Source organism: Phalangium opilio, unplaced genomic scaffold (genome assembly GCF_054372755.1).
Source record: "Phalangium opilio isolate 3A_F unplaced genomic scaffold, DU_Popi_V2 ptg000031l_1, whole genome shotgun sequence".
NCBI lineage: Eukaryota > Metazoa > Arthropoda > Arachnida > Opiliones > Phalangiidae > Phalangium > Phalangium opilio.
The window spans coordinates 4,601,822-4,629,493 of record NW_028324158.1 but is presented as its reverse complement, the minus strand read 5'-3'; the positions used below and the strand labels follow the sequence as shown (position 1 = coordinate 4,629,493).

Genomic DNA, 27,672 nt, shown 5'->3' with positions numbered 1-27,672 from the left:
TTATTGGTGTTTGTGTGTGAAGATTTTACATTGCTGTTCCAGTAAAAATGTCTATGGTAGACCCGTATTAAAACGGGTTCATGATTGACTTGAAAGACTGGTTTGTCTTTTTTGTTCTTTTATAAGTGTTTAACAATAGCTCAAACTTTTTTTAAAAAATTAACTGGTCGTGGAACTTCCCTAGTTCAAAAGTTATTAATAGTCCCTACGGCAATGAAAATTGTTTCGACAAAGAGAAAGCGATTTGAAAACGATTAATCTTTTAAATCCAAGATTTTATCACGATGAATTGTGAGTATATGACAAGGGTTTACAACACCTATGTCAAAATATAACAGCGATTGTGACATAACCCAAACCACCACACTTCCGGCTATAGAATGTTTTCTTTTTTCAATCGAAAGGGCATATTAAATAATGAATAAATCAATTGAATCCATGTTTCTATCTACAATATTAAAGAAGATGCGAGCAATTAAGTTTCCGTAATGGCGCTTAATGGACACTACGCGTTAGGCTTTCCCAAAAAGCACTGGGAAGTACCCTTATTGGACACTTGGAATCTGACGGAAAAGCGTAACGCGTAGAGTCCATAACTTAAACTTAATTTCTAGTATCTTCTTTAATATTGTAGATAGAAACATGGTACCCATTGACATACGCATTATTTCATACGCTATTTTGATTAAAAAAGAAAAATTCTAGCCCAAAATATCCCTTTAAATAATAATTGATTTTCGTGACGAAGTAACGAGTTTAGTACGAAGCCGTTTTGAAAATCGATTCTATAGTAAAACTATATTTCTGACTTTTATAAGTCAATTTAAGTTCAAAACATTATAAATATTCAATCCCCCCCCCAAAAATATATAGTTCACACAATTTGAATTTTTTTAATATTTAATACCAACATGCCTTTCAGTTCGATATGTATTCAAAGGTTGAGTAAATATTTTATTTTATTTTAAAATCTTTTTTAAAAAAACTTTTTGTCTTGGCCATCTTGTTGGAATTTTGCTTCATCTCTAAGTCATGTGACCTAGATGTATTGCAAAGTAGCATTTCCGATTCCAAAAATATTTAGGTACCGAGAGTCAAGGCTTAATGGTAATAAGAAAGTATTTATTTTAAGTATAGTCTACTCGATCACGCTTGTTGCTCGAGCAAGTGAGCTATGCGTTAAGGACATGCTTGACTTTCAATCGCTTTAGCGAGATGACGAAGACAATGACGTCGAGGGCAACATCTTCACTATAAGCTCCTCTTCTTTTATAAAACCAACTATTCATGCCAAGAAATTGGTTTCTAGGGACATTTTTAACCAATAAAACTATGACCACACAGTAAATTGAGATAATTATTGTTTAACCAAAAGAACTCAAAACCTAAGTGCATTAAATTTGCGTGAAAATGCTTGACACGCTAGAAGATCGCGAGAATGCCAGCAAGCCTCAAATCGGAAATTCCCTCGGAAACCTATCTTGAGAATCTAATAAATACCTAAAGGTTGCTAGGACGAACTCCCTCAGCTCCCTTTAGTCCCATACCATACAGAACCAATGCCCCAGTAAGAAAAGCAAGGCCATTAGTAAAATGCGAATGTCTTTCACCTTCAGTGAATCAGGTCCTTCTTTTTGGGGATTGTACCATTCATTATGGTTGTGTTTACTCTATGTATTTGTGTTAAATCTTCGCGTAGTCTCATCATATCATACAGAGCCAATGCCCCAATGAGAAAAGCAAGGCCATTAGTAAAATGGGAATAGCTTTCACATCAAGGTGCTTGTACTATTCACTATGGTTGTGCTTACTTGATGTATTTATGTTGAAACTATTATCTTATACTTTTCTGCATAATATATGTTCAGATTTTCACACATTTTTTTCAGATTTTCACACATTTTTTTCAGATTTTCACACATTTTTTTCAGATTTTCACACATTTTTTTCAGATTTTCACACATTTTTTTTCCGAGGAAATCGGCCCAGACCACTAAAAACAAGGTTCATATTTCCATCAATTATTGCAAACCTAATTTCCCTGATTTTCCAGGGATTTTTCACGCGTGACCACTTCAAGCGTTGCCTACGTTAATCAAGGCCTGTGCGAGGCGCCGATTTTATTTTTCGTTTGGCAATTTAAATTGCCGAATTCTTTCACCTGAGAGCGCTGTTAGCTGGACTTAAAGAATTTGAAATATTTATCTTCTCGCGCTTGGAATTTGAAATATTAATTATCGCGCGCGTTTCGGTCCAGCTATCAATGCCATATCGCGGTAAAATAGAGAGAAAATAAAAAGTCGTTTCTTAAAAGTCGTCCCCTTCGAAAAAACCGCGCACAAGCCTTGATTAACGTTGGCAGCTTTTCAAGCTTCCTTGTCCGATGGAGTTATAACAACAAGAGAGATTTGATTTTAGCTTAAGCATCTCCCTTACTCCAACCTGATTAATGATAATATACGTTATTTGAACTTCAGGCACCTTGCACGACACAACGGGATCATAATATCTCATCTACATAACAATGCTTGGCCCTGCTTCTCATGCATAGGGGCGTTGATTGGCGTTTACGAACCTAGGGTTGGAGTTTCGAAAGCAGTAAAGAAAGGAAGCCTCCTTTACACACATTTTCTTCTCTTTTGAGTATGTCTAAATATAACCATTGCCTACCTAAAGGCTTTAAAGGTCCAATTTCACCCAGAATAGAATTTATAATGAGCCCTTAAAATAAATTTGATTAATGCCCAGTTGCCATGAACGCTATATATTAACCGAAGTTGGTTCCGTAGATTCTAAATCTAAATTTAGAATAATTTTAAAATTGATTTCTAAAGCCTGTGACATTTACTTTAAGTACTATCAGGGATATATTTAATTTTAGAAGTAGGAATTGAGAACGGTTAGTATTTACTTCAGTCCGACTCATAGCCCAGTATTGAGCACCTCCATTCAACACGTAACGAAAAGTTTAAATCATCTTATTGGCTCTCTTAAACTACGTATTGATGACGTTGTTGACGGGGACGGCAAAAAGTACGTAATTCCTTGTTGCCTCTGTCGCTATGACCCGCCTTCTTCTTTCATACCCCTCCGTCCCGAGGAAGGGGATCCGGGACTTTGACGCGCGCCTGGATTACTCTATTCTCCATTCCTACTTCTAAAATTAACTCTATCCCTGGTACTATCGTTAACAACAATAGAAATATTTCGAAAGATTAAGAAGGCGACTTCATAACAAAGTCGTTATCACCAGGATGTTTTCCAAGGTATTTAAAACGCAATCTTTAATAAATATTTCTCAAAACATCAATAGTTCTCTTACCTTATATTATATTATATTATATTTGAAACAAAAGATTCAATCCAAAATTTTATGATCAATTAACATACTAGTCTTCCTTTGCTAAAGTGTTAAAAGCATTCCCTTTATGATGGTGTACCACAGCGACTTAAATTTTTAATTTCTAGTCGGACTCTTTTTCATTAAAATTAAAGTGGAACGAAGGACATTAACCCGGTGGTAAAAGAATCCGTTTAATCGTTAAAAGTTTCCGAGTCATTTAGAGAAGACACGCTAAATGAGCCACAGTTAAATTTGGGGGTGTTAAAGATAGAGTGAAAAGTCAGAAATATATGCCACATCATAAACATTTAAGAAGAAAAGAATACATTTAACTTCAACGGTATTGAAACAGAAAATGCGTTTCATTCTTTTTATTTATTTAAAGAAGGCCATTGCGTTTAACCAGTGAGCACGTATAAGAAGGAGAGTCAAAAAGGGAAGGTAAATGAAAGGGCACAGCCTGATATCTGTCTCACGCGCACCTAACTCGGCGCACGACCGAGGAGCCAGACCTAACGTGATCCGTTAAGAATACTGATCGTAAACTAACTTCTTTATTTTCCTCTCTGTTGCGCCAATTGCGCATGTACCGAACTCTGATACCGGTACAGTTTGGTACCGGTTTTGGAGTGAGGGCTGACAGAGAATTTAGTCTCGCCGAGTTTCCTTCTCATAAGTGCTCACCAAAATTTATATTTCAAATAAAATTGGTAAAACAATAATTTTTTTCTTTACTATTCATCTAGACTAGGATAATTTGAGATAATTTCCAACGAACAATCAGAAGGTGCACATTTTGATCATTCAATTGTCATACCTTAGAATCCGCTTTCAATACATAATTCATGTGACAAGATAATACGCGGAGATACTGAAAAGAAGTAACTGGTTATGAAACAGTATTTAACTATTTTATTTTTCCAGCAAGATCAAATGAATGGCTATTTCGTGAAAGTAAGTATACTTGGTCGGTAGTTTTTGGAAGTTTATAAGATATGTTCCATAAGTATGACACACTTAACATACTTCGCAAGGCTAGAGCAAGGAGTATTTAAAATGTAGACATTATAAATAATCCTTGGCTAGAGACTAATGAGAGCTAGTTCGAGAACGACGTGAGAATTGACTACACGCGGTTTTGCAGTCCATCTTTGTATTTAGCCTGTACTAAGCCTTTGACAGCGCCTCACCAGGCATCTCTTTACGAGAATCTATGACGTTTCACCTGCGCCACTTCACTTCAAGATCTCAGTAACCAGTGACAAACTTATGGAACATAACTTATAAACTTATGCTTCAATGTTTTACCTTCACACACATAGACAATCCGAGTTTTTGTCTTTTTGGAGGCATTTTTTTTAAACGAGATGATTTTTATTGGTCCAAGTCAGACAATAAGAAATCCTGGTATTGTTCTCGAGTTATTATTCTCAGGGCCAACACTACGGAACTGTAATATAAACAGGAGAGGAGAACCTAAGGGCTAGCAATACCACCAAAACACTTCTCAAGAAAATCCTCGGCCATTTTAATTAAACTTTAGAGATTTCGGGCATATAGTACTAGTAAGACGCGACCGGACAAACTTTTATTTGGCTTTTGGCTTTGTTGACTGAAGGGAAACTTGGGTTTTAGAAAAGGAGATGGTTGAGAATCAAAGACCTAAATAATTGATCTCGGTCTTTCAGTTACAAAAGGGTCTTTCCTCAAACAGAATCGCTTCTCTAGTGTTAAAAAACGTAATTGGTCCCCTAGAATGGCAAAGGTAATCAGACCTTTAGAGCACGTTACTTTATGTGTAAAAAGGTCGACAAAAATTGTGGAGGAATTAAGAAAATTACCATTTCACTCCATTAGTAGCTACGGTAAACAACGAAATTTAGTTTATATAAATCAAGTTTTAATTTAAAATATTGTTTTATGATAAAGTACAAATCATACTTTCTATAAATGTAATCAACGCCCATACCAAATTGCTTTACCAAGAAGGTTGAAATTTAACTAGTAGGAACGCATTATGTAAGGTTTTTCCAATCCGCCACCATCTTGAAAAATGGCGGACAGAAACGTAAAAACATACTTTATGGAATAACATCCCTGAGTTACAACATATTTCTTTAACATTTAATACACTGGTTCCCTATATTCTACGGACGGGCTATATGGCTTTCGCGTTACGATTTGCCGCCATCTTTTAAAATGGCAGCCCTAAAAGTAAAAACTTTCTTTAAAGAATAACGTCCGGGCTTTGCGTGTTCGCTTCTCTACATTTAATTAATAGAATAGTCCAAAATCGTAAAAAAGGGGCAACTCTCTTACCTTAAAACCATTGAAACCCATAGTCTATATAAAACAAGTTGGGAAACCAAATAAACCTCTCCGAGTCGAGACGCAATTGAGAGGTTTTTCTTAAATAATTAAATAAATATAAATGATATTATTTTAATCGTCATTAATTTACCTTAATTCTGGTTAAATCGTTTTACGAAACTTTATTCCTAAAATAATTTTAAACATAGCTATTGTTGACGTTTGAATTCAAACGTATGCCTCTTTAACAATTTTTAGAAATTTAGGGTATATAAGGCGATTGATTCACAAAGAATGATAAGAAAACCCGCAATTTTGTAAACCTTTGGTTGAAGCACTGCCACTGGGAGGCTAGACGAATGACGTTACCCAAGCCGAACGCCGCTAGCTTCTTTATCCAAACGATGGGAGAAGAAGCCAAAAATTGCTTTCTGCGAACACTTTTGGTTCCGATTTGCCAACTGCGAACGCGGTGAGAGACACACACATAAGTCCAGTGTAATACCTCCCCGCGACGTCATTGTCACTTGGAGAGGTAATAAAATAAAATAATAGTGTAGTTGCAAAATTAAAAGTTAACCGTCTCATCTGCTGTAACAGCGGTATAAGCGCCGAAATATATTATTCGAAATTTTATTGAGTGTGGGAGTAAATTTTCATTGTCTTCGCGCTGAAAACCTTTGTATTAAAAATAGACGGGTATTAGAGGATTTTGGGTGATGGGGACTTCATTTATAGATGGACGCGTCCACTAAGTATCGAATACACTGTAGTTATCGTAAAAGGAATGTTATTTTAATAGCTATGGGTTTTAAAGCTATTGTCAAAATTTTATGCAAAATATTCGCCGATCTGAACGAAATGTTGGCTCAAAATAAGAAGCAAACAAGGACCATCATCATTCCGATGGTGAATCCGGATATATATGTAACTTAAGGAATCCTTTCAAGGGATGTACAATGTGCTGTGTACAGGGCTCTACTTGGCATGCTTGAACTTTGTTGCATTAATAATTCAGAGACGCTTACAGTCACGTGGACTTTGCCCATCCACTAAATAGTAACACTAGTACTACAACACATGATTCTTGACATTTCCCTACATAATGCATTGCACAACTCTTATGACATGAAACTTATAAACTAGAAAGTTAGCCCATCATACGAAGGAACTTTCTTTATGTTTTAACCTTACGTTCCCCTATAAGTTTATTTCCCTCAATATCAATAATTATTCTTGGCTTTCTACTTTAAGGTGCTCTATTTTTACCCGGTCTTTAATCATCCTTGATTTCATACTTAATGGCATACAAATAATATTTGAACAGTAGTCGGTATCCACTGCCGCAGAAGATGAGCTACTGTGCGGCAGACAATAGCCTTGATAATGATAAGTTGGTAAATTTTAAAAGTTAATTTTAACTAAAATTCTAACAGTAATCTGTTCAGAACGCTTAACGCCTCGACAGACAAATTATACTTCGGGATTTGCTTTAAATATATTCAAGTAATAAATTCATTCTTCTCAAATTGGATTAGGACGAAATTTTTACATTGAAAATCCCTGACTTTCCCAGCTTATCACTGACCAATTTTGCCAGTACCCCTGACATTTTTAAGTCCACTTCATCACACCTGGCATGGTTTGATACATCAAACCAAATCCCTGACTTTTTAGGAAATAAATTTAAATAAATCCCTAAATTATCCCTGACTTTTAGGAAATAAATTCAAATAAATCCCTAATTTATCCTAGACATTTTTTGGAAACTGATTTAAATCCCTAAATTATCCCAGACATTTTTTGGAAACTGATTTAAATCCCTAAATTATCCCAGACATTTTTTGGAAACTGGTTTAAATCCCTAAATTATCCCAGACATTTTTTGGAAACTGGTTTAAATCCCTAAATTATCCCAAACATTTTTTGGAAACTGGTTTAAATCCCAAACTTATCCTAGACATTTTTGGAAACTAATTTAAATCCCTAACTTATCCTAGACATTTTTGGAAACTAATTTAAATCCCTAACTTAATCCCTAGATATTTTTGGAAACTAATATAACTTTCCTCCTTTATCAAAATCCCTAACTTTCCCCATATTTTCCAAATCCCGGACATTTCTAGGTTTTCTAGCTTTTCCAGGTTCCGTATGAACCCTGCTAAAATATATAAACTAAACACAAAATGGTGCTAAATTCCTTTCGCCTTAAATTATTAAACGTAGGTTCAATCGCGTTGAATTTTCGAAACTTTTCGTAGGTCGTCGTTGAAACTCCCCTTTTTGACTTTTAAATTAATCTCTCAAGGTGTCCAATTAATTCGCTTAAAATCCCAAAACTGTCTTTCAGGTTTTAGCAAGCAGTCTCGCGTCACAAAACTGTGATAAAAAGAAGAAAAATAAATTTTAAAACACTTTTTGGCTTAGTATTAAACAGAGTTTAAAATATCGAGCAAGACGTTATGAAAATCCCCGGAATTTATTAAAATTCAGAAAATCCAACGCATGCCAGGCAAAGACATGGAATAAGGAAATTAAAGCTTGACAAAAGAGACTGAACAGAGCCTTAAAGCCTCAAACATGGCTCTTGCACACACAGGTTATTTACTTCTTCAACCTACAAGCGAAGATGCTTTTGGATATCGTTTTCAATACCAATTTTGGGATCCATCATAATTTAGTTATGGTAATGATTAAATTATACAACGTAGAGTAAATTAAACAAAAAACCTAACAGATTAAACCACAATAGATCGATGCTATACTCTTAGATGGATCCATATTTTAAAAAGAAATGTGCAAAAGAAAAGAGCACTAAACGGAATATTTGTTACTAACTTATTATTCTGATTTCACTACAATAACTGCTCAGACGCTGACACTTTTTAATGTGATGCGAGTCATATTCTCCCTTTGATATAACCAGAAGGGAATAAGAGAGAAGGGAGACATTAGAGCCTGCTTTGGTAACGAGAGTCCGACCAACCTCAAGAAAACCGCGAAAACTTTGCGCAAGTACACAGCTTTTAACCAATTTACTGCAAAAATAGTTCTTTAAGTTCTCCGCGGTATCAGGCGGCCTATTTGTCTGCTAGATTTTCATTCTTCAAAGGCTTAGGGCTGTCGATGTTTCGTTCTTGTGTAATTATAACCTCAAGTATGTATTTTATTGAAACTAATTTTTATTTTTCTATATTAATTCAGAATAATTAGTTTTCATCGAATTAATACTTTCAAATTATCTGATTTTGGTATGTTCTCAATTCTCGTGTATCTAAATTAATTGCACAGCTTGATTTCGTTTATCAACATGAAATTCGGCCATTTTTATGTCCTTCAATGTAAAGTTGTAAACAAAACTACTTTTTATTCGTCAACCGAGACGTCACCTTCTTATGTGACGTCACCGCTAAGACAGAAGTTAGATAGCGAATCAGTGAAGGGTAGTTGATTTGAGGTTAGTAAGACTGTTGTTACGAGTGTAAAGCATTATGGAGATATAAAGTGTGTCCCTTCTCTCTTATTCCCTTCTGATATAACTGATTCTCTTATAGAACTGCAAGTCACTTAAATATGATATCATTTACATTGTTTTTCAAGGTTTGAGTATTTTTAAAACTTTAACAGTTTACGAATATTTAACGAAAAATTGTCGATATTTACTATTCTTGAAGTTAAATACAGTTTTAGATCTCCAATGGTAATCCAGTAGGCGTGTAATGCCACTCCATGGAACCTAATTTCAATAATTAGTCTGATTTATTCAACATTATAACCTGTTATTCGAAGAACTATGTCTTAACACAGTCCTGGGAGTGTTGAGGGTCAAATCCATTTAGGCCAAGGCATTATGTTCGCTGACAGAACTCGGTGGCCTGTTAAATTTCGTCGCCTTTCGGCCCAGAGATTTTCTCGTGGACCGCGACGCACCGACCGTAAAATGTATCCCGAGGACTCACCCAACCTTCGCGCACCTATTCTAGAGTTCTAGACTCTCAGACTATAGAAAGACTATATATAGAATGCTGAAGATTAGCATTATCTTTTGTTTGCACTGTTTTTATTTTTAGCCATTATTTGCCTTTGGCTCAAGACAATCTCTTTCGTTCGTCTCGTTTATGATCAGTAGATTGTTTGTTGAATGGACGTGTATTGCGTCAAACATAAACTTTGGGAAAGGTAAGTTAAAAGTTATACCAGGTAAAGAAAAACAACCTTTTAACGAAGAAGAATGGCATAAGCTTAACCCCAGGCTTGACTCTATATTAGACATGGCTTTGAATATGTTTTGATATTCAGTTATATTTCAGAGTAATGAGGAAAACTTGTAAGAACCATGACATACTAAACAGTTACGGGAGGTCAGAGTTTAACAATTAATTATTCAATTAACTTCCATTGAAAGTCGAAGAAATGGTTAAATTCTATAAATGTTTTTCCTCCGACCATTTCCCCCTGATAAGGTGGCTCCATTGAGTACATAGATTCACGGTCAACTCAGGCAATATTATTAGTAGGCCGTTTGCAATCAACACGAGGGCGTAGGTAATACTTATCTTCAGTGGCGTCGCTAGGCCTTTTTTGGGGGGCCATAGCCCCCCCCCCAAATGTCAAACTTAGCCCCCCCCCAAATAATCCGTAAACCCTACCAAAAAATTGCTGTTAGCAACCTAAAATTCTGTAGCAATATATAAAAAAATTTCAATATCAAACAGTAAAATTTTGAAGAAAAAAGCAGATGGAGACAAGTAAAATGTTTCATGTTCTTTCGAATTGAGTCCCAATAGTGTGAACTAAAAGCTAACCAAAACTAAAAATAAACCCAAGACGAGTGAAAATCCTTCATAGTCGGTTCCGTAGTCTTTATCAATAAAAGGTTGTATATTTTTAAAATATGAATAATTTCACTTTGACACAAATTTACGGATAGTTTTAAAGGTCTACACATTTTCCAATGAAGCCATTATGCAATTTTTTATACTAAGTTCTTATAATAACTTTCAAAGAGTTTGCCCAGATTTAGCCTCCCCCCCCATCTCAAAAATGTGCGCTCAAAACAAGCAGTGCTGCCAACTTCAAAAACTATGCAGACCCACCATATTAGCGGAGAAAAAGTTTTAAACGCACCAATATCAGGGACCCTTTATCTGTTTGAGCTTAGAGGAGGGAAGTTTGATACTGGAGTGGTATAATTGGGGGCCATGGTGGCTGTTTAAAAATCATACCATGCTTCTTAAGGTTTGGCATGATTGTGTGCAAATACGTCTCGATGTAAATAATTTGCTAGCTTAGTCACGTGAACATTTTAGTTCCTATAGGTGGCAGCTAAAGCTTATGCCCAACCTAAAACCGTTGCTGGTGAACTATAGGTAAATTTTACGGAATGCATGGGTAGGGCCCTCTCATGTTTGCGTTATAGTAGCATAGAATAAACTAACAAGATTTGAACGGGAAATTGAACCTAATTTACCCATAATATAATTATCAACATAAGTTTGTATTAAGTAAAGGTTTCAACGCGTGCCTCTCTTCCATGTAAAGATTAGTCAACGAGCGTAAGAAATGTAACGCCATCTGTTCATATACGAGAGAGGATTTCATGAACGGATTTCGCATGAATTTTAAACCATGTCATGGTAAAGGCTAACTGATACAATATAATGCATTTCTGAAACGTGGTTCAAAAATTCGAATGCCAAATTAATTATTAATGAATTAACTACGTAAATTAGACCCTCTACCTGAAGTCCTAAATACAGTTTTTTTCTCTAAAGCCTGATCTTTGGGCTTTTTAGAGTTGAAATTATTCAATGAAATATCATCCACGTTTAGGATAAGCATCATAAGTTCATAAGTTTGTCACTGGTTACTGAGAGCTTGTCATGAATTGACGAAGGTCAAACGTCATAAATTCTCGTGAAGCGACGCCTGGTGAGGCGCTGTCAAAGGTTTAGTACAAATAAAATAGGAAGATGGACTGCAAATCCGAGTGCAGTCAATTTTCGCGTCGTTCTCGAAGTAGCTCTCAGTCTCAGTAAGTCTCTAACATTACGAAGCATAGGAAGTATCATACTTATGGAACGTATCTAAACTTATGCTATTATCTAACTACAGCACAAAACCATTGATTTCAATTTGTTTACCTTTCGCAAACCATTATTAAATTGTACTTTGAATATCACAAATCTTTTTAAAATAAATCAAACGTTTGACAAAAAGACCAACAACATATACGTTCACAATAAATCCTTCAAATGAAATTGATATACAATATTGAAAAGATGGATTTCCAAGAAGACTTTCGCCCTTTCACCATTGAGCGAACTGGTCAAGTACACTTTATACGGGAACTGAAAATTTCTATTTCTGAGAAGAAACTCCAAACCTCATCCTTGGTGAACAAATATCTCGCTCAACAGTCCGCCGAAGCTTTTGGCGTGAAAAGTCTACAAAATCTTGGCCGAAGGCTAGAAGTTTCAACTTTTATTACATCGTAGACTAAGCTCAAAGAAATGGTGAGAAAAAAATTTAAGGAGCTCCTATAACGGATAAAACGTCTTGGACGACGGAGCGGTTGATTTGGAGTAAAAAGCCGGGTCAAATTTGAACTTACAGCAGCAACGAAACACGGCTTTTGCCTCTTCTTGACGATGTATTATATTTGGCTGCGCTTCCTCTTTAATAAGCCTCTTCGAATCGAGTAACTAAGAGGGAAAAGGCACGGGGCTAAAACTTTGCCTTCCATCTCGCTTTTCGGCGCTTGCGCTGTAGGCGTTTTGGGTCCAGAGAGTGCGGTGAGACGGCTATGGATCAAATCCTTGTATGACCCGATATTGAGGGTTTCCTACAGAAGTTGTGCTGAAGAGAGGTGAGGTGTTAGGGCGAATGTATTTCTACTGGATAATATTGCCCGACATGAGAAAGTATATCAGCTGTTAGCTACGAGTTATCTGCTCCTGGTGTTGCATACGGACCATGCAGAATATTATTTCTTGGTGGGTCCATTCCGTGTCTATGATGGAATTGCTATACCTAGGAGAGCTGTTGACGTTCTAGTGGTATGAATGATGGGCATTTTTCGTAGCAGTTTGGAATATCCGTCACAGCCTTTGAGTGTATGACTATTTTCAAAAAAGTTTGACTAGACAAGGAAACCGTATTTGTTTGCAAATGTATTAGTTTCACACGGTCTATTACATCTCTGAGCTGATATACGAGTAGATAACTAGAGTTCTTTCGGCTTTTATATAGTTTAATCTTAACTTTCGCTTTTCAGACTTTTCCTATATCACAAGACCGCAAATATAAGACTCCCAAGTTTTCGACTATCTTGGCTTATGCGATACTGAGTGACAGCTTTCAAATATTTGGAGTTAAGAAATCATATCTCTAAAGAGATTAATATACTTTATAAACAATTTTAGTATTATACGATGAAATAGATACATTCTTTCAATCCTAGAAGAACTTCTAGGTTTTTTTTTTATGAATTGTCTGGTTTTCCAGTGCGTACCTACTGCAGAAATGCAGCTTTGAAAGAGTTTGGGGTGACTGATGCTGCCCTGGAGATGAAGCCGGGAAGAGTAGCCTGTCTATGAAGACACTGAATAGTCTTTATATTGATAGTATTAGCTAAAATGATACGGACCTGGAATCGGACGATATTTACAGGCTCTATGGTTAGGAGTTAGCGGACCTTACTTCGATTAACTTAACCAAATCACTTCGAAAACCTTCCTTTAGTGTTACATGGAAATAAACAAACCACTTTCATACAGCTAATGACTAGGAATAATTGTGCCCCCATATATCTCATGTTAATTTGCATACGAGTTTTGTGGGCCCGGCTTGAGTATTTTCCGTCACGAGTCATAATTCAGCCCTCTTTCTAATTGCGATTTCATTGGTTTGTAGCAACACGAGGTCAGGTGTGGCTACTTTCAATGCCCAGCGAGATAAATTATTCGCGAGATAAAACTCCTCATACATAATTATTAATCCATATCTACTCCCACAAAATCCGCTTAGATATTTTGAGAAAATGGCTACACAAAGATTCCTAATAGATGTATGCATTCCTGATAAAATTAGAGCGTTTTTGACAGATAAGCACAATTTTTGCAAGGGCAATGTTACATATTAAACCCTATGATAAAAACTCTTATTATAATAAAGGCTGAGATAAGGTTGAATATTTTGCTTCCGCGCAGTGGTTATATATATACAATTAAAGGAAGTACTTTCTTAAAATAGGGAGCGATGTCGATTGGTAATAAAAAGAAGCGTTTGGTTGAGACTAAACAGAATATAGTTGATTTTAAAATCTACGTAGTTAACTAACAACACAAATATTTTTACACGACCATAACAATATATACAGACAGAAATGTTACGTGCCGGAGGATTCAGTGTCAAGACCATGTTGTTGCGGAATGTTTCGGTTTCTGGGTTATTTTAGTTTGAGAACTAATAATCAAAGAATCTAGTGAAATATGATATTTGTTTTTGCGGTTATTATAGGTAAAAACCATTAGGTTGCGTTAGGTTACTTTAAGTTTGTATAAAAATCTCAAAAACGCCATTTTCCTATTCTTATCCAGCTCCTCAAGTAGTCTGGTTTTTCATGTTTCTCGGCATACATACAGACAGCCACGCGTACAGCCTACAATCTATACTTCGGTACATATAGACTCAAGGAGATAAAATCCAGATAGTAATTCAAATTTATGTAAAAACTAACACTCGTTATTCGTTTCACTTCTTTAAACAAAACCACTCGCTTTTTACGACTCATATTCCAATTACGGTGAACTTTGAAACACTTATAGAGAGAGGCTGAATAGAGTCGTTGAAATATTTCCGGGATAAAGAATATTGTAAGACTCAGTGCCGCGTGTTTCACAAAATGGCATGGGAAAGTATGGACAGTTTCTGCCGTTCTAAGTTTTCGGTAAATATCTATCTATTATATATCTAACTGAAAAATCTAATCGAAGTTACTCGTTAACCCTGAAATATATTTCCGTGGTTATGAGAACACCTCGTTTTGTACAATTTCCGTGAACAGTCCCCTGCCAAAAGCCACTAGCACTTGTAACGAGCCTAGTATCACATCTCTCGACTTTCAAAAACGCTAGTCATAGCAGAAAGCGTAGCTGATATTATCTCCCTTTTCAACTCCCAATAAAATCAGCTCCTGATGGAATTAAGTTAATTTATCGTTTCATTTTGAGTGCAAATAAGGTCGTGCAAACTGAGAAAAACAATTTTCGTCTGCTTTTACATTCCCTTGTATTTCATGAAATAGTTAACTAAACTGAACTACAGCACTAAATTGTTCCTTCTTTCATCTGTAAGATACGATTTCCTGGTTACTTAAGTTTATAACCAGACTCTGAATTTTAAATCTTTTTCATTCATGTATCAAAGATCATTCCCTCGAAAATAGTCTAGATTTTAGTTTTGCTTCATAGGCGTTTCACAATTAATACATGTACAGTAACTTCTTTTAGTTACATCTTATCAATACGACGGGCTATTAGTTTGACCTGGGCTGTAGTAGAAGTTTTCGATTGTCATTTATAATTTATTTGCCTCCACCTTCGGATCGAATACTATACTGCCTTGTTGAGAGAGGTTTGCAATGATGATAGGAGCATTGCGAGAGTTAGCTTTTTTACACTCCTCTCCAATAGAGAGGGAAAGGAGATAAAAGTGCTCCAGCGGGCAAGGATTCATAGACGTGTGCTTTGACGATGAGGCCCATAGGTCTATTGGTTTCATTTCAGCTACAGAGTATAGACGAGACTAACAGTTTTACGCGAATAGTAGTTGTAGAAGTATTAAAAAAGACAAATAGAAATAAAGGGAATGAAGAAGTAAGTTAAAAGTTGGCGAAGTATGATTCACGTTGCCTCTCAGACAAAGAAATAGTAATCCCCTTAACGGGTTTCTAGAAAATATTTCACTAGAAGTAAATTTATTCACGAAGGGCTATATATGAGCCCTATTCCATGATTTCCATACACTTAAAAAAATCTCCAGAGAAAAATATTACTTTTTAATATACACTCAATGTAATAATCGAAACACTACACAGAAAAAACAACGTATAGGTTTTGAGCACATCCATTTGATTTATACATGTTGAAAATCTAAACCCCTAGATTTGACGTGCGAAAACTAAACACTAACTAGTACCAATGGGTGTAATAGCTAAACATATAAAAACTAAACACAACAGCGCATTGAAAGTCTTTTAAAACACGTTTAAAATCTAAACTTATCGTAAAGTGGGCATAAACCGAAACGCCAGGGTTTAAACGTGTTCAAAACCTACTCTAGGTGTAGAGGATATAAACATATTGGCGTCATGTAGTTAACTCGAGCGTCTGAGGAAGAATTATTAATATTTTATTTGGTGAATCGGTTTTTACCCCTTCTCATGCCGAGAGGCCAAGGTTCAGAAATTTTGGAATGGGGTACATTCATTCGCTAGTGTTTGGCACGTCAAAAGTCAGAATTTACTCACAAAAAAGCCATATTAGAACTTCGCCCATATTTAGTAAGTAAATAAAATTTTATTTTTATATTAGTTAGGTTTATAATATAACTGGGTTTAAATTTGAGTTATGAATTCTAATTTTAGAAAAGTGTTGATCATAAAACGGTTTGACTCACGCTAAAATTGCCTTCAAAAATGTTTCAGTGCCATTTTTGTTGTGAAATGTAAGTTAAGATCAGAGATTTAGTAATTATAATCAATTTGTAAGCGGCGATCGGCTAGGGTTACGAGAAACGTCTAGCCTTCCAATGGCGGGGTCTTCCTCCAAAGGTTCACGCAATTGCGATGTTCTTATATACAGCTGCGATTCGAATCCTTTATATACTACCTATTTGAGTGAGGCGAAGCAACAGGCGTATGCTTCATTTCAAACGTCAATATTAGTCAAGTCTTTCAAGAATGTTTAATTGTTCTTTTTTAAAACGATGTAACGCTCAATAAGGCGAACAACTAACGAAGAAAATATTAAATATTAATTATATTTATTTTATATTTAAGATAATCTTGTTTCTCAATTCAAAATTAAATCGGAAAGAGTTAAAAATCAGTCTATGTTTTTGTCTGTGTGTGTCCGTCCGTTGTTACACTAGCGCGCTACGTTAGCAATTCGCTTTGCTTTGATGTGTAAAGAAATCCTACAGAACCTTAATATTCACTTTTTCCATAATATAAAGTGAATAAGTGGAAATATTTTTCGTAACTACGATGCATTTAGTACTTTTGTAGCTTTAAAGCTCTGTTTCATTTTGATATTCCAAGGATATTTTTTAAGATTATTATTTGAAATTGCTGTTTATGTATTACTTAAGCTATACTACATCTGTATATAGAATAATCCTTGTTTTAAAGATTTCAAGAAGGAAGCTTAGGTCTGGACTCAATCGGGTACATCATGTATTATCCGCAATAGGCTTAGGGAACCCAAGAGTTAATAATTGAGACCTGAGGGGAACTAAACTGTGGGTTTTTATTTTCGTGTCTGTAATGAAGGGACATTAACGGCTCATAGTGAGCCGAAAGTTAATTACACGTTTAAAAAATAAGGTTCAGATTTAATAATAGAAGAATGCATCACGGTGGCAATTAGATCAGTGAAAGGGCTAATCGTTATCGGGTTATAGCTTAGAAGTTTTCGTTCTTATTATGGTGCGTATTGACTTTCAGTGCGTCTAACCACAAGTCAGCTTTATTGATATTTAACGTTAACACTTATGTTGGCAAACTAAGAAAATCGTTGAGGTCAAACGAGACAGTAGTGTTTATACTGCTAACCAGTTGTGAATGTAGCTATAAGAATATAGGGTTAACAGTTGAGGCGTAGACAATTGAGCCTTTTCAAACACAAAGGTTATATCTCTCCAAAATCTATACACTTCATTTCCTGTTTTTTCCCATTTACTGATTGAAATGTGTCCAAGACATATCTTTATTGGATGTAAATGTCGTCTGCTTTACTGTATATTCGCTATGCTTGGAATACTGCTTTAATAATTCGTAAATTTTTACTTCAAGAAAGAGAAATAATTCTATATCTAGGTTAATAAGTTTGTAGTAGTAGTCCTCCTCTTGACTCGGAGAGGTAATATTTTGGTTTTTCCAACTTGTTACACTAGTGCAACGCGTTAGCAGTTCGCTTCGTGTAAAGAAGTCCTACAAAACCTTAATATTTTCTTTTTTCATAATTTAAAAGTAATATATAGATATATTTTTCGTAATTTCGATGCCTTTGGTAGTTTTGTAGCTATAAAGATCCGTTTTATTTTGATATTCCTAGAATTTTTTGTATATTATTATTTGAAATAGTTGTTTATATATTACTTAAGCTATACAACATTTGTATATTAACGTTGGAAAACTACATGCTGGTAAGACATAAACGTTTTCAATCTGAATGCGTTCAAAACATAAACGTTATCAATCTAAATGCGTTTGAAACATAAACGTGTTCAATCTAAACGCGTTTGAAACATAAACGTGTTCAATCTAAACGCGTTTGAAACCTAAACGTTTCCAATCTAAACGCGTTTGAAACCTAAACGTTTTCAATCTAAACGCGTTTCAAACATAAACGTTTTCAATCTAAACGCGTTTCAAACATAAACGTTTTCAATCTGAACGCGTTTCAAACATAAACGTTTTCAATCTGAACGCGTTCGAAACATAAACGTTTTCGATCTAAACGCGTTTGAAACATAAACGTTTTCGATCTAAACGCGTTTGAAACATAATCGTTTTCAATCTAAACGCGTTTGAAACTTAAACGTTTTCCAAACAAACGCGTTTGAAACATATACGTTTTCAATCTAAACGCGTTAGAAACATAATCGTTTTCAATCTAAACGCGTTTGAAACATAAACGTTTTCAATCTAAACGCGTTTCAAACATAAACGTTTTCAATCTAATCGCGTTTGAAACAGATACTTTTTCAATCTATGCGCGTTTGAAACGTAAACCTTTCAAACTATACGCGTTTGAAAAATAAAAATTTCAGAACTAAACGCGTATAGGCTGGGCTCGTGTTTAAAAGGGCGTTGCATTTTCCCGTTTAGGAAAACGTTTAGAATCTAAACATCGTTTTTTCTGTGTAGACAATGAAGCAACTCGTATTGACCCTAACAAGTTCAAAAAACAAACTGACAGGGTTATTTAAACCATTGTGGAAATTGGTATATAAATAAGCCTATTAACAACAAATGTATATTGTAGTAACGATCATAAGTTCATAAGATATGTTCCATAAGTTTGTCACTGGTTACTGAGAGCTTGTCATGAAGTGACGTAGTGAAACGTCATAGATTCTCGTAAAGTGACGCCTGGTGAGACGCTGTCAAAGGCTTCAGAGACTAAATACAAAGATGGACTGCAAAACAGCGTGTAGTCAATTCTCGCGTGGTTCTCTAACTAGCTCTCAGTAAGTCTCTGGCATTACAAAATGTCATACTTATGGAACATATCTTATAAACTTATAACTACAATAACTACTAACGTATTCTAGGACGCAAATTTAACGTGGTATACAGATAATCCCGACTTCACGCCATGCTTCCAGAAAACAGTTTTGGTTTGGATGCCATGCGCGGTGCTTTGGTTATTTCTTCCTTTAGAAATATACCTACTGTTAAAATCGAAGCAAAGACGTGTCCACTTTTCAAGCCTCAACATCACGAAAAATGTGAGAACATAATTTAAGGGTTACTATCCAACTTCATTTTTAATTTTCTCCGCCAATGTTTTCAGTTTTTGATATTATTGCTTGCAATCATAAGTGCGCTTAAATTGGGGAAACAAGTTTACCAGAGTGACTTCAGCGTGGTTGACAATTTAGCAGCAACGATTAAGCTGGCAACTTACGTAATAATGATTTTTATAAAAGCGATGACGTAGGCCTAATTTCAGAAATATTTACCTTATGTTATAGTCATTAGTCATAAATTTATTAAATAATATCACCTTTTCAGTTATTGGCAAGCTTTTTCTCTATATATGGGAGAAAGGTTGGTACAGTGTCGTCGGGAATTGAGTTCTTATTTTGGTTTCTAACGACAGTCGCCGAAACAATAACGTACAGATCAGCCATAATAGAATATTACTTCAAAGTGAGTTTACAATTTTAGAAGTGTAAATTACGACTGCCATTAAAAAAAGAACAACTATATAGATTCATCGAGATGATTATACCGCCTTTGTTTTGGAAATGATCAACTTCCCGCTTATAGTAGTCACCCTTTTCTTGAACATGATGACTGATAGCGGAACACGGGACTATAATGTTTATAAAATCGACGAGTCAATTAAGGTCTGTATTTTATGGAAGCACAACATTTGGGTGTCCGGCAATTGGGAAAATTTAAAAATTAGTGAGCAAGAATTTTTGATAAAATACCCTCTTCTTTGGTCCAGTAAGGTCGGATTAGGTTTTGGTCCAGTAAGGTTTTTAACAAATTTGATTCTTTGAAAAAAATTTAATTTCAATTCACCCAATTGACACTCTGTCGGTTTCATTTGCACCCAATCGTCACGCACCCAATTTGAACTCTCCCAATTGTCGGACACCTAATTTTAAGCGCTCCTAGTCTAATTGCGAGACACCCAGTCGTCACCCAATTGTCATACACCCGTATTGCACGATCTGTTATAATTTTCTTGTAAATAATATGAAATATTACTACCTCTAAAACAACTACAGAAATCTCCCGAAGAAGAAGCATCATTTTTGTCACGAATTTCATTTTCTTGGCTCAACAGGTAAATATCATTTACTTATATGGTGTAGTCAAAAATGTATTTATTTAAACGAAACAGAAATGAACAGTAGTAAATTTAACTTTTCTTCAGTCCAACTCATAACTCAATGAAAACCGCAACGGAACTTTTGAAAGATTATTTTAGACATCATACATCTAAGTTCAATATATACTGCAAAAACACTTATAATGTGTTTGTAAAATAAGTTTCACCAAAAACGGATTTATGTGGTTTCCCACATTATTTCCTAACCCCATCGTCGTATCGTTTAAGGGGTTGTGAACTATGAATTATGTTATTTGTTCTCATTTTTCTTTTCTTTTATAACAAATAAATTTTCGTGGTTAAACAGGAAAAACTTTTTCATCGAATAATTTAAAGTTAATTTTAATATTATATTAAGTTTCATATTAAAAGGCTGGAAAGAACCACTGGACCCATCGGACGTGTACGAGTTAAACGATTCAGACAAAGCGCAAACAGTTTCGCGGATGTTTGAAAAGCATTGGCAATACAATCGGTATGTGTCTTTTTCGGTAACGGGTGTTAAAAAAAAACAACAAAATATGAAACTTAATTTTCGTTGGTAAAGTGATGAAATGGGTGGCCACAAATTGGAATCCAAACGATTAAGAAATCAAAACTATTCTATTGAGATTGCTTTATTCAAGACAGTTTGGCCGTTTTTCTTAGCTGGAGGAATCCTACAAATTTTGGCCGACGTTGTAGCATACAGTAGCACGGCAATTGTCAGGTATTTTATTTAAAAACCTGATTTTAAACTTAGAAAAATACTTCATCTTATTTGTTAAGATGGACAATCGCCTACTCGTCGAGCGACGAGCCACTGTGGGTGGGAATATTGTACGCTTGCCTTTTAGGTTTGGCCGGTATATTACAAACGTTTTTCCTAGAAAGCAGCGCCTTCTTTCATACCAAACTAGGAATTAGACTTAAATCAGTAACCATGAATGCACTCTACAAAAAGGTAAACACTTGTCAGAGGATAAACGTTATTGTCTGAGTAGTCAATGTGTTGACGAGAAATCCAGAGCAGCCAAGCACGAAAACTAATATACGCAATAATATTTTTTTCACAGACACTTCGCTTATCCAGTCAAGACATAAGCAAGCTAAACATTGGTGCCATTCTAAATACGATTTACGTTGATACGGAAAAATTCCTATTACTGATCCAGTATACGGGATGCCTTTGGTCAATGCCGGCCCAAGTTACTCTGTGCACGTACTTCCTATACCAAGAACTGGGTGTCTCGGCCTTTGCCAGTTCGGGAGTATTAATACTACTAGTACCATTCAATTTCGTAATATCGTGGAAACTTAAACAGATCCAGGTGAGAATCTTAAACGAACTATTTTAATAGCGTTGTAAGACGTTGAACTTAAGTTGAAATACAAACTTTGTTATGCTCAAAACGTAAGATTTCGTCGAGGGGGACTTTCTGTGCGCATAATGTACCTTTGGTATCGGTGCATAATGTGTCACCCCCCTTAAGCAATAGGCTTATTCCGCTAATATAGCACGGTGATATAAACAAACGGGTAGGGACTGGGCACGAGTGATATAATCTCACTTCAGTAAAAAAAAGTTAATCCAGTGATACGCCTTGCGAGAGGCCCATATATGCCTGATTAAAATGTATGGTCAGTTGAGAGGGATATGGTTTCACTAGAACTAAGGGTTTGTGTGGTCTTAGCTAAGTGTTATACGTGTACAGTACGACACAGGTATAGAAATACTATTGGAGATTTGAGAAATTTAACTGTGAAGCTTTCGCCACGCCCCGTTCACGTTAACAGATTATGTTGTTCATAGGTAACGCTGATGAAAAGGAAGGATAGAAGAATAAAACTAGTGAGTGAAATATTGAACGGAATTCGCGTCTTGAAGTTGAACGCCTGGGAATCATCTTTCCAAAGAATCATCGAGAAACTTAGAAGTAAAGAAATAATACAGTTGAAGAAACTATCATATTTGAAACTGGCATCTATTTCGTCATTTTACGCAACAAACTCGCTTGTAAGTTGTATCCTTAATTTCTTCGTTTATTGGTCACGAAGTAAGCTTCCATAACGAGTATTTTCCCTACTCATTGTCAATTTACTTTTATGTTAGCCCATAAGCTCAAGAATAAAATTCTCTCTTAGAGATAAAATGTTTCTCGTGTACTTTCAAGGTTATTCTGGCAAGTTTCGCCATGTTCGTGCTGATTGACGACATCAACGTTCTCACTTCAACAAAAGCCTTCGTTTCCATGCAGTTGTTTGGGCTGTTAAGCGCAACAATATTTAATTTACCCGAAGCAATTAATGCTGTAGTAATGGTAAAACATGTTTATAACAGAATTAAACCACCACCTGACCCACAGACTACAGAATTCAATAACATTTCCTCGAATAGTTTTTCTAAAAGACAAAAATTTCTCGAAAAGTTTTTCTAATGTGTTGTGAATTGTATTTAATTGCGAATTAGTATAACTGATTCGGAAAATATCAATCATTTCAGGTAAAAGTTTCTGTTTCGAGAATAAGTCTAATATTAAACAGCAACGAGAGTGAAGATTATATATGTCACTACGCGACCGACGATAAAAACTGTAACACTTGACACCGTTCTGGACGTTAAAGAGTTTTCACTCAATAAAATGAAAAACCATTACCTTCCAGGTATCGAAATTTCAAACGGCACATTTAGTTGGGACGCAGAAGAAGCACCTTTTTTAAGAGACATCAATTTGAAAGTTGCTCGTGGCTCTTTGGTCGCCGTCGTGGGTCCAGTGGGTTGTGGCAAGTCTTCACTGTTGTCCGCTTTGGTTAGTGATATGAAGAAGATGCATGGGGAAGTGAAGGTGGTAGGGACTGTAGGCTACATCACGCAACAAGCCTGGATACAGAACACCTCACTCAGGAAGAATATCCTCTTCATTGATGATATGGACCAAGAAAAATACAACCAAGTTATTCACGCGTGCGCCCTCGAATCAGATCTGGAGTATTTACCAGCCCACGACCAGACGGAGATCGGAGAAAAAGTATGTATCCTTGCGTTGTACTTTGTTTGTTTCATGATTTAGATAAGACCCCTGATCAGGTAGTTAAATACATAGGGTATCAATCTGAGTGGTGGTCAAAAGCAAAGAGTTAACGTTGCTCGAGCAATCTACCGGAATGACGATATTTATCTCTTGGACGACCCTTTGGGGGCAGTAGATTCTCACGTGGCCAAGCATCTTTTCAATGAAGTAATTGGATCAAATGGATTACTTAAAGATAAGGTTGGTCTCGAGTTTAAATGAAACGTACTTTAAACTAAACTGTATGTATAATTGCGTTTGTAGACGAGAATTCTTGTGACGCATAACCTAACGTTTCTGCGAGAAGTGAACGAGATCCTTTTCATGAAAGATGGAAAAATAATACAGAGAGGAACTTACGAAGACATTATGCACGTTGAAGGAATAGCGAAAGAGTATTTCACCCAACACATGAGCAACAAAGAGGAAAACGTTGACATACACCCAAATTTAAACCATTACCAAAGGCAATGATTCTAGACACTAATCTGAACAAGAAGCATAGGTTTTCCTTTGCTTCCATTTTCACTAATATAGTTTCAAATAACAAAACTAATTCTATTGCCTCTTAATTATTATAACAGCGGACAAACAAAACCAAAAGTATCAGAATTTCCCTCGTTGCAAGCGAAGCTAACAACCAAAGAAGTTTTGATAAAAGGCAAGGTACGTATAGTAGTGTCGAGTTTCTGTCCCGGAAATTTAAAATTCTAAAATTTTCAGACATCGTTGGCAGTTTATATAAAATACTTCAAAGCAATGGGCATCTTTTCATTTATAATGATGATCATTTTTCACGTCTCTACGGCGGTGTTTAACGTAATACCAGGCTACTGGCTATCACTGTGGAGCGAGGACACGAAAGAGGGAGAACAAGTGGACCCTCATTTAAGAACAGTTCGTCTGACAGTATATGGGTTTTTATCAATTTGCCAAATAGTAGCTGTCTGCATTGGAGGGCTATTTTCCTTACGCGGCTCTGTCCGGGCTTCGAGGATCTCACACACGGATATGCTAAGAGTTCTTCTACATTCGCCATTGTCCTTCTTTGACACCACTCCCACCGGCCGCGTTCTAAATCGCTTTTCTCAAGATATGGATGCAATAGACCAGCAAATACCCAACACCCTAAGATTGTTTGATATCTCTTTGATGCTTACTCTTGGCTCTTCGACCGCTGTTGCGATACGAATACCAGAGTTTATAATTGCATTATTGATAGTAACTCTTGCCTTCATATTTCTACAGGTAAGTCTGATATATCTTGGTTTTAATGCACTAGTGATTTTGTTATCCAAAGTTTTTATTCAAGCTGATGAAGTTTTACCTTGAATGTTTATTTTAAATTGCTGGTACCATAATTAAGTTCAAGTTACTAATTTTGAACTGTTTAACAGCGTTTTTTCATAGCAACTAATCGCCAACTGAAAAGAATTTACGCAACGAGGAACTCTTTTCTGTTCTCGCACGTTTCCGGGTCGTTATCTGGTATCACAGTAATTAGAACTTGCGATGCCGGAAAGAACTTTCAAAACCAGTTTGAAAAACTAATTGACGACAGCGTAGCCACCAATTATGCCTTGTACATGTGTGAAAGGTTAGTGTGTTCATCTATGATTTGCTGAACGAAACCAAGTGAAATCCCGCCCTTATGTTTAAGATGGCTAGCGCTACGGTTCAACTTATTGGGAAATGTCTTATTGTTTTGCGCCTCTCTATTCACTGTTTTGGGCAAAGACACTTTATCACCTGGAATTGTTGGATTTATCATAATCAACGCTAGAATGGTATCAATTATATTTCATAAGTTAATTAAATTCAGGTTCTGTGGTCTAATCAATAGATTCCTTCTATCTTCACATATTTAGTTTTCGTTGTTCTAATTATAGCAGTTTCAACGGTTCATAGAAAAGTTTTATAGCATTGATTTGCATTTTTTTCCGTAGCTGGTACACCATGTCATAGGTACAACGAAGAATGGTGTAGCTTTGGAAACTAGTATTGTGGCAGTCGAGAGAATTGACGAGTATTGTAGTTTACCGCCAGAAGCTGGATATAACAAATCAGAAGCTCAGCTACCTCCAAATTGGCCTGAACGGGGAGAAATCAAATTTCAAGACTACAATACAAGATACCGTGAAGAATTGGACTTTGTCTTAGAGGACATTAATTTGAAGATCGAGGCAGGGGAGAAGGTGGGTGTGGTGGGTAGAACAGGAGCGGGCAAGTCGTCGTTGACGTTAGCGTTGTTTCGTCTGATCGAAGCTGCGCACGGCAATATTGTGGTGGACGGAGTGGATATAAGTAAAGTAGACTTATCGGAGTTGCGTTCGAGGCTGACCATCATTCCCCAAGAGCCAGTCATGTTCTCGGGTACAATCAGACTCAACCTCGACCCCTTTGAGCAATGCGACGACCAACGACTGTGGGTCGCTCTCGAACACTCGCATCTCAAGCCCTTCGTTGCGTCCCTTGAGCAAGGACTCGATCACCCAGTCGCCGAAGGTGGACAGAACCTGAGCGTCGGTCAGCGACAGTTGATCTGCTTGGCAAGGGCTTTGTTAAGGAACACGAAAATCCTCATCCTAGACGAAGCAACGGCCTCGGTTGATATGGATACCGATGACCTCATTCAAGACACCATCAGAAAAGAGTTCGCAGGCTCTACAGTCATCACCATCGCACACAGAATAAACACTATCATGGACTATGAAAAGTAATTGGTCTAACAAACTTATTAACTAAGACGACGAAATTTTTGACTTGTGCTTCTTAACTTTTACAGAGTGATAGTTATGGACCAGGGCCGAATAATGGAGCTCGACTCTCCACAAACTCTTCTGAACAATAATCAATCAATTTTCCATAAACTGGCCCAAAATTCTAAAATTCTCTAGATTATTTATACTTTCACTCCTCAAATAGGAAATTCGAAGCATTAATTTGAAACTGATCTTATTCTCATTTTGTTAAAAAAAATTCATAAGCACTTAATTCACTCAGAGAGCTATTACCCTGTTAAAGTTAAAATGTAATAGCTAAATAAAATTTTTAATTGATATAGATAATCAAAGAAAAACTTCCGTTATTTGCTAAGCCTTTCTTTTGGAGGCATAAAAACAATTAAAGACTAGACACTATCTTTCATTTTCGATAGATCTTTTTTGTGTAAATGGTTTAATGTAACTAATAGCGTATTCTAATAACTGCTCTTTGGTCCTCTCTGAGGATTCAGAAACATTAAGTGTGTTCCAAGTGCTTGTATTTCCGGACTTCATTGGTTGTGCGCTTTACCCTAGATAAGTACTGTACAAATCTCTCCTCGATTGGTTTTAATAAAACTTCAACAGTTTTTCATATAATAAATACTTGTTAATTTAAAAGTATTACGAAAACTACCTTTTCTGTATCGACGGTAACCATTTCACCAAAAAAATTAGAGTTTTAGAAATACCATACTTTTTCTAAGGGAAGCTAAGCCTAAAAATGTATGATTTCTTTCGTTTAAGTTACATTACACGTTAGGCGTAGCACGTCAACTTTCGAAACATCAAAAAATAAAATATAATCAACTGATACTTTTGGTATGGTTTCTTAATGATATTTATGTTCTTTAATTGCCTTAATAGACTAAAAAGTGCTTTTCTGGCCATGAAAAATCTATGCGAACCACAATTGCAAGTGCAGGTAGTTAAAAATTTCGGAACTCAAAAGTTCACATTACCAGATGTTAAGCAGGCGTTAATGAGAGCAGTCATTAAAGAACTCGTATTTTTCTAGTCTATGGTAAACTCTAGTCCCTAAAATAGCCAACATTGGCGAGGAAAGAAACCGTATTTATGAGGGAGGGTAGAGCGTGTTTTTTTAATTAATGCATTAGCCAGGAGCACAATATCCCGCCAAGGGACTTGCACTCTTTCGAGCTGAGGGTACCAAAAACATTTATTAGAAAAAAATTCTTTTCAACCTCCACTTATCTTCAAATACTTGCATTTTACGAAAGGGCGCTAATAATCGTAGGAAAATCGGATTAGGTACGGGAAGGCCGAATCATTAAATGAAAGTATTTTTTTTTATCAATTTCCATGGTTGTTGTTCCTGTGCATATGTGGGG

The 27,672-nt window shown here is 35.9% G+C and overlaps 1 protein-coding gene across 3 annotated transcripts; it reads left to right on the top strand.

Annotated features, from left to right (window-relative positions):
• The first annotated feature begins 14,411 nt into the window (after positions 1-14,411).
• LOC149690150 (ATP-binding cassette sub-family C member 1-like) lies at positions 14,412-26,965 on the top strand. Of its 3 annotated transcripts, none has more exons than XM_089869677.1 (22): positions 14,412-14,603; positions 19,214-19,390; positions 19,456-19,569; positions 19,677-19,814; positions 19,877-20,014; positions 20,405-20,463; positions 20,867-20,983; positions 21,056-21,217; positions 21,277-21,451; positions 21,564-21,818; positions 22,301-22,504; positions 22,662-22,808; positions 22,991-23,081; positions 23,152-23,516; positions 23,592-23,759; positions 23,823-24,025; positions 24,143-24,224; positions 24,282-24,806; positions 24,956-25,155; positions 25,219-25,345; positions 25,505-26,274; positions 26,344-26,965. In XM_089869677.1, exons 1-22 carry the CDS (start codon positions 14,559-14,561, stop codon positions 26,453-26,455), a joined length of 4,374 nt encoding a protein of 1,457 aa, XP_089725803.1. In that variant the 5' UTR covers positions 14,412-14,558; the 3' UTR covers positions 26,456-26,965. The 3 variants fall into 3 exon arrangements, with proteins under 3 accessions (XP_089725803.1, XP_089725804.1, XP_089725805.1); XM_089869678.1 differs by lacking the exon at positions 14,412-14,603 and adding an exon at positions 18,960-19,129; XM_089869679.1 differs by lacking the exon at positions 14,412-14,603 and having other exon boundaries at positions 19,361-19,390; positions 19,456-19,598; positions 26,344-26,964.
• The last annotated feature ends 707 nt before the right edge of the window (positions 26,966-27,672 follow it).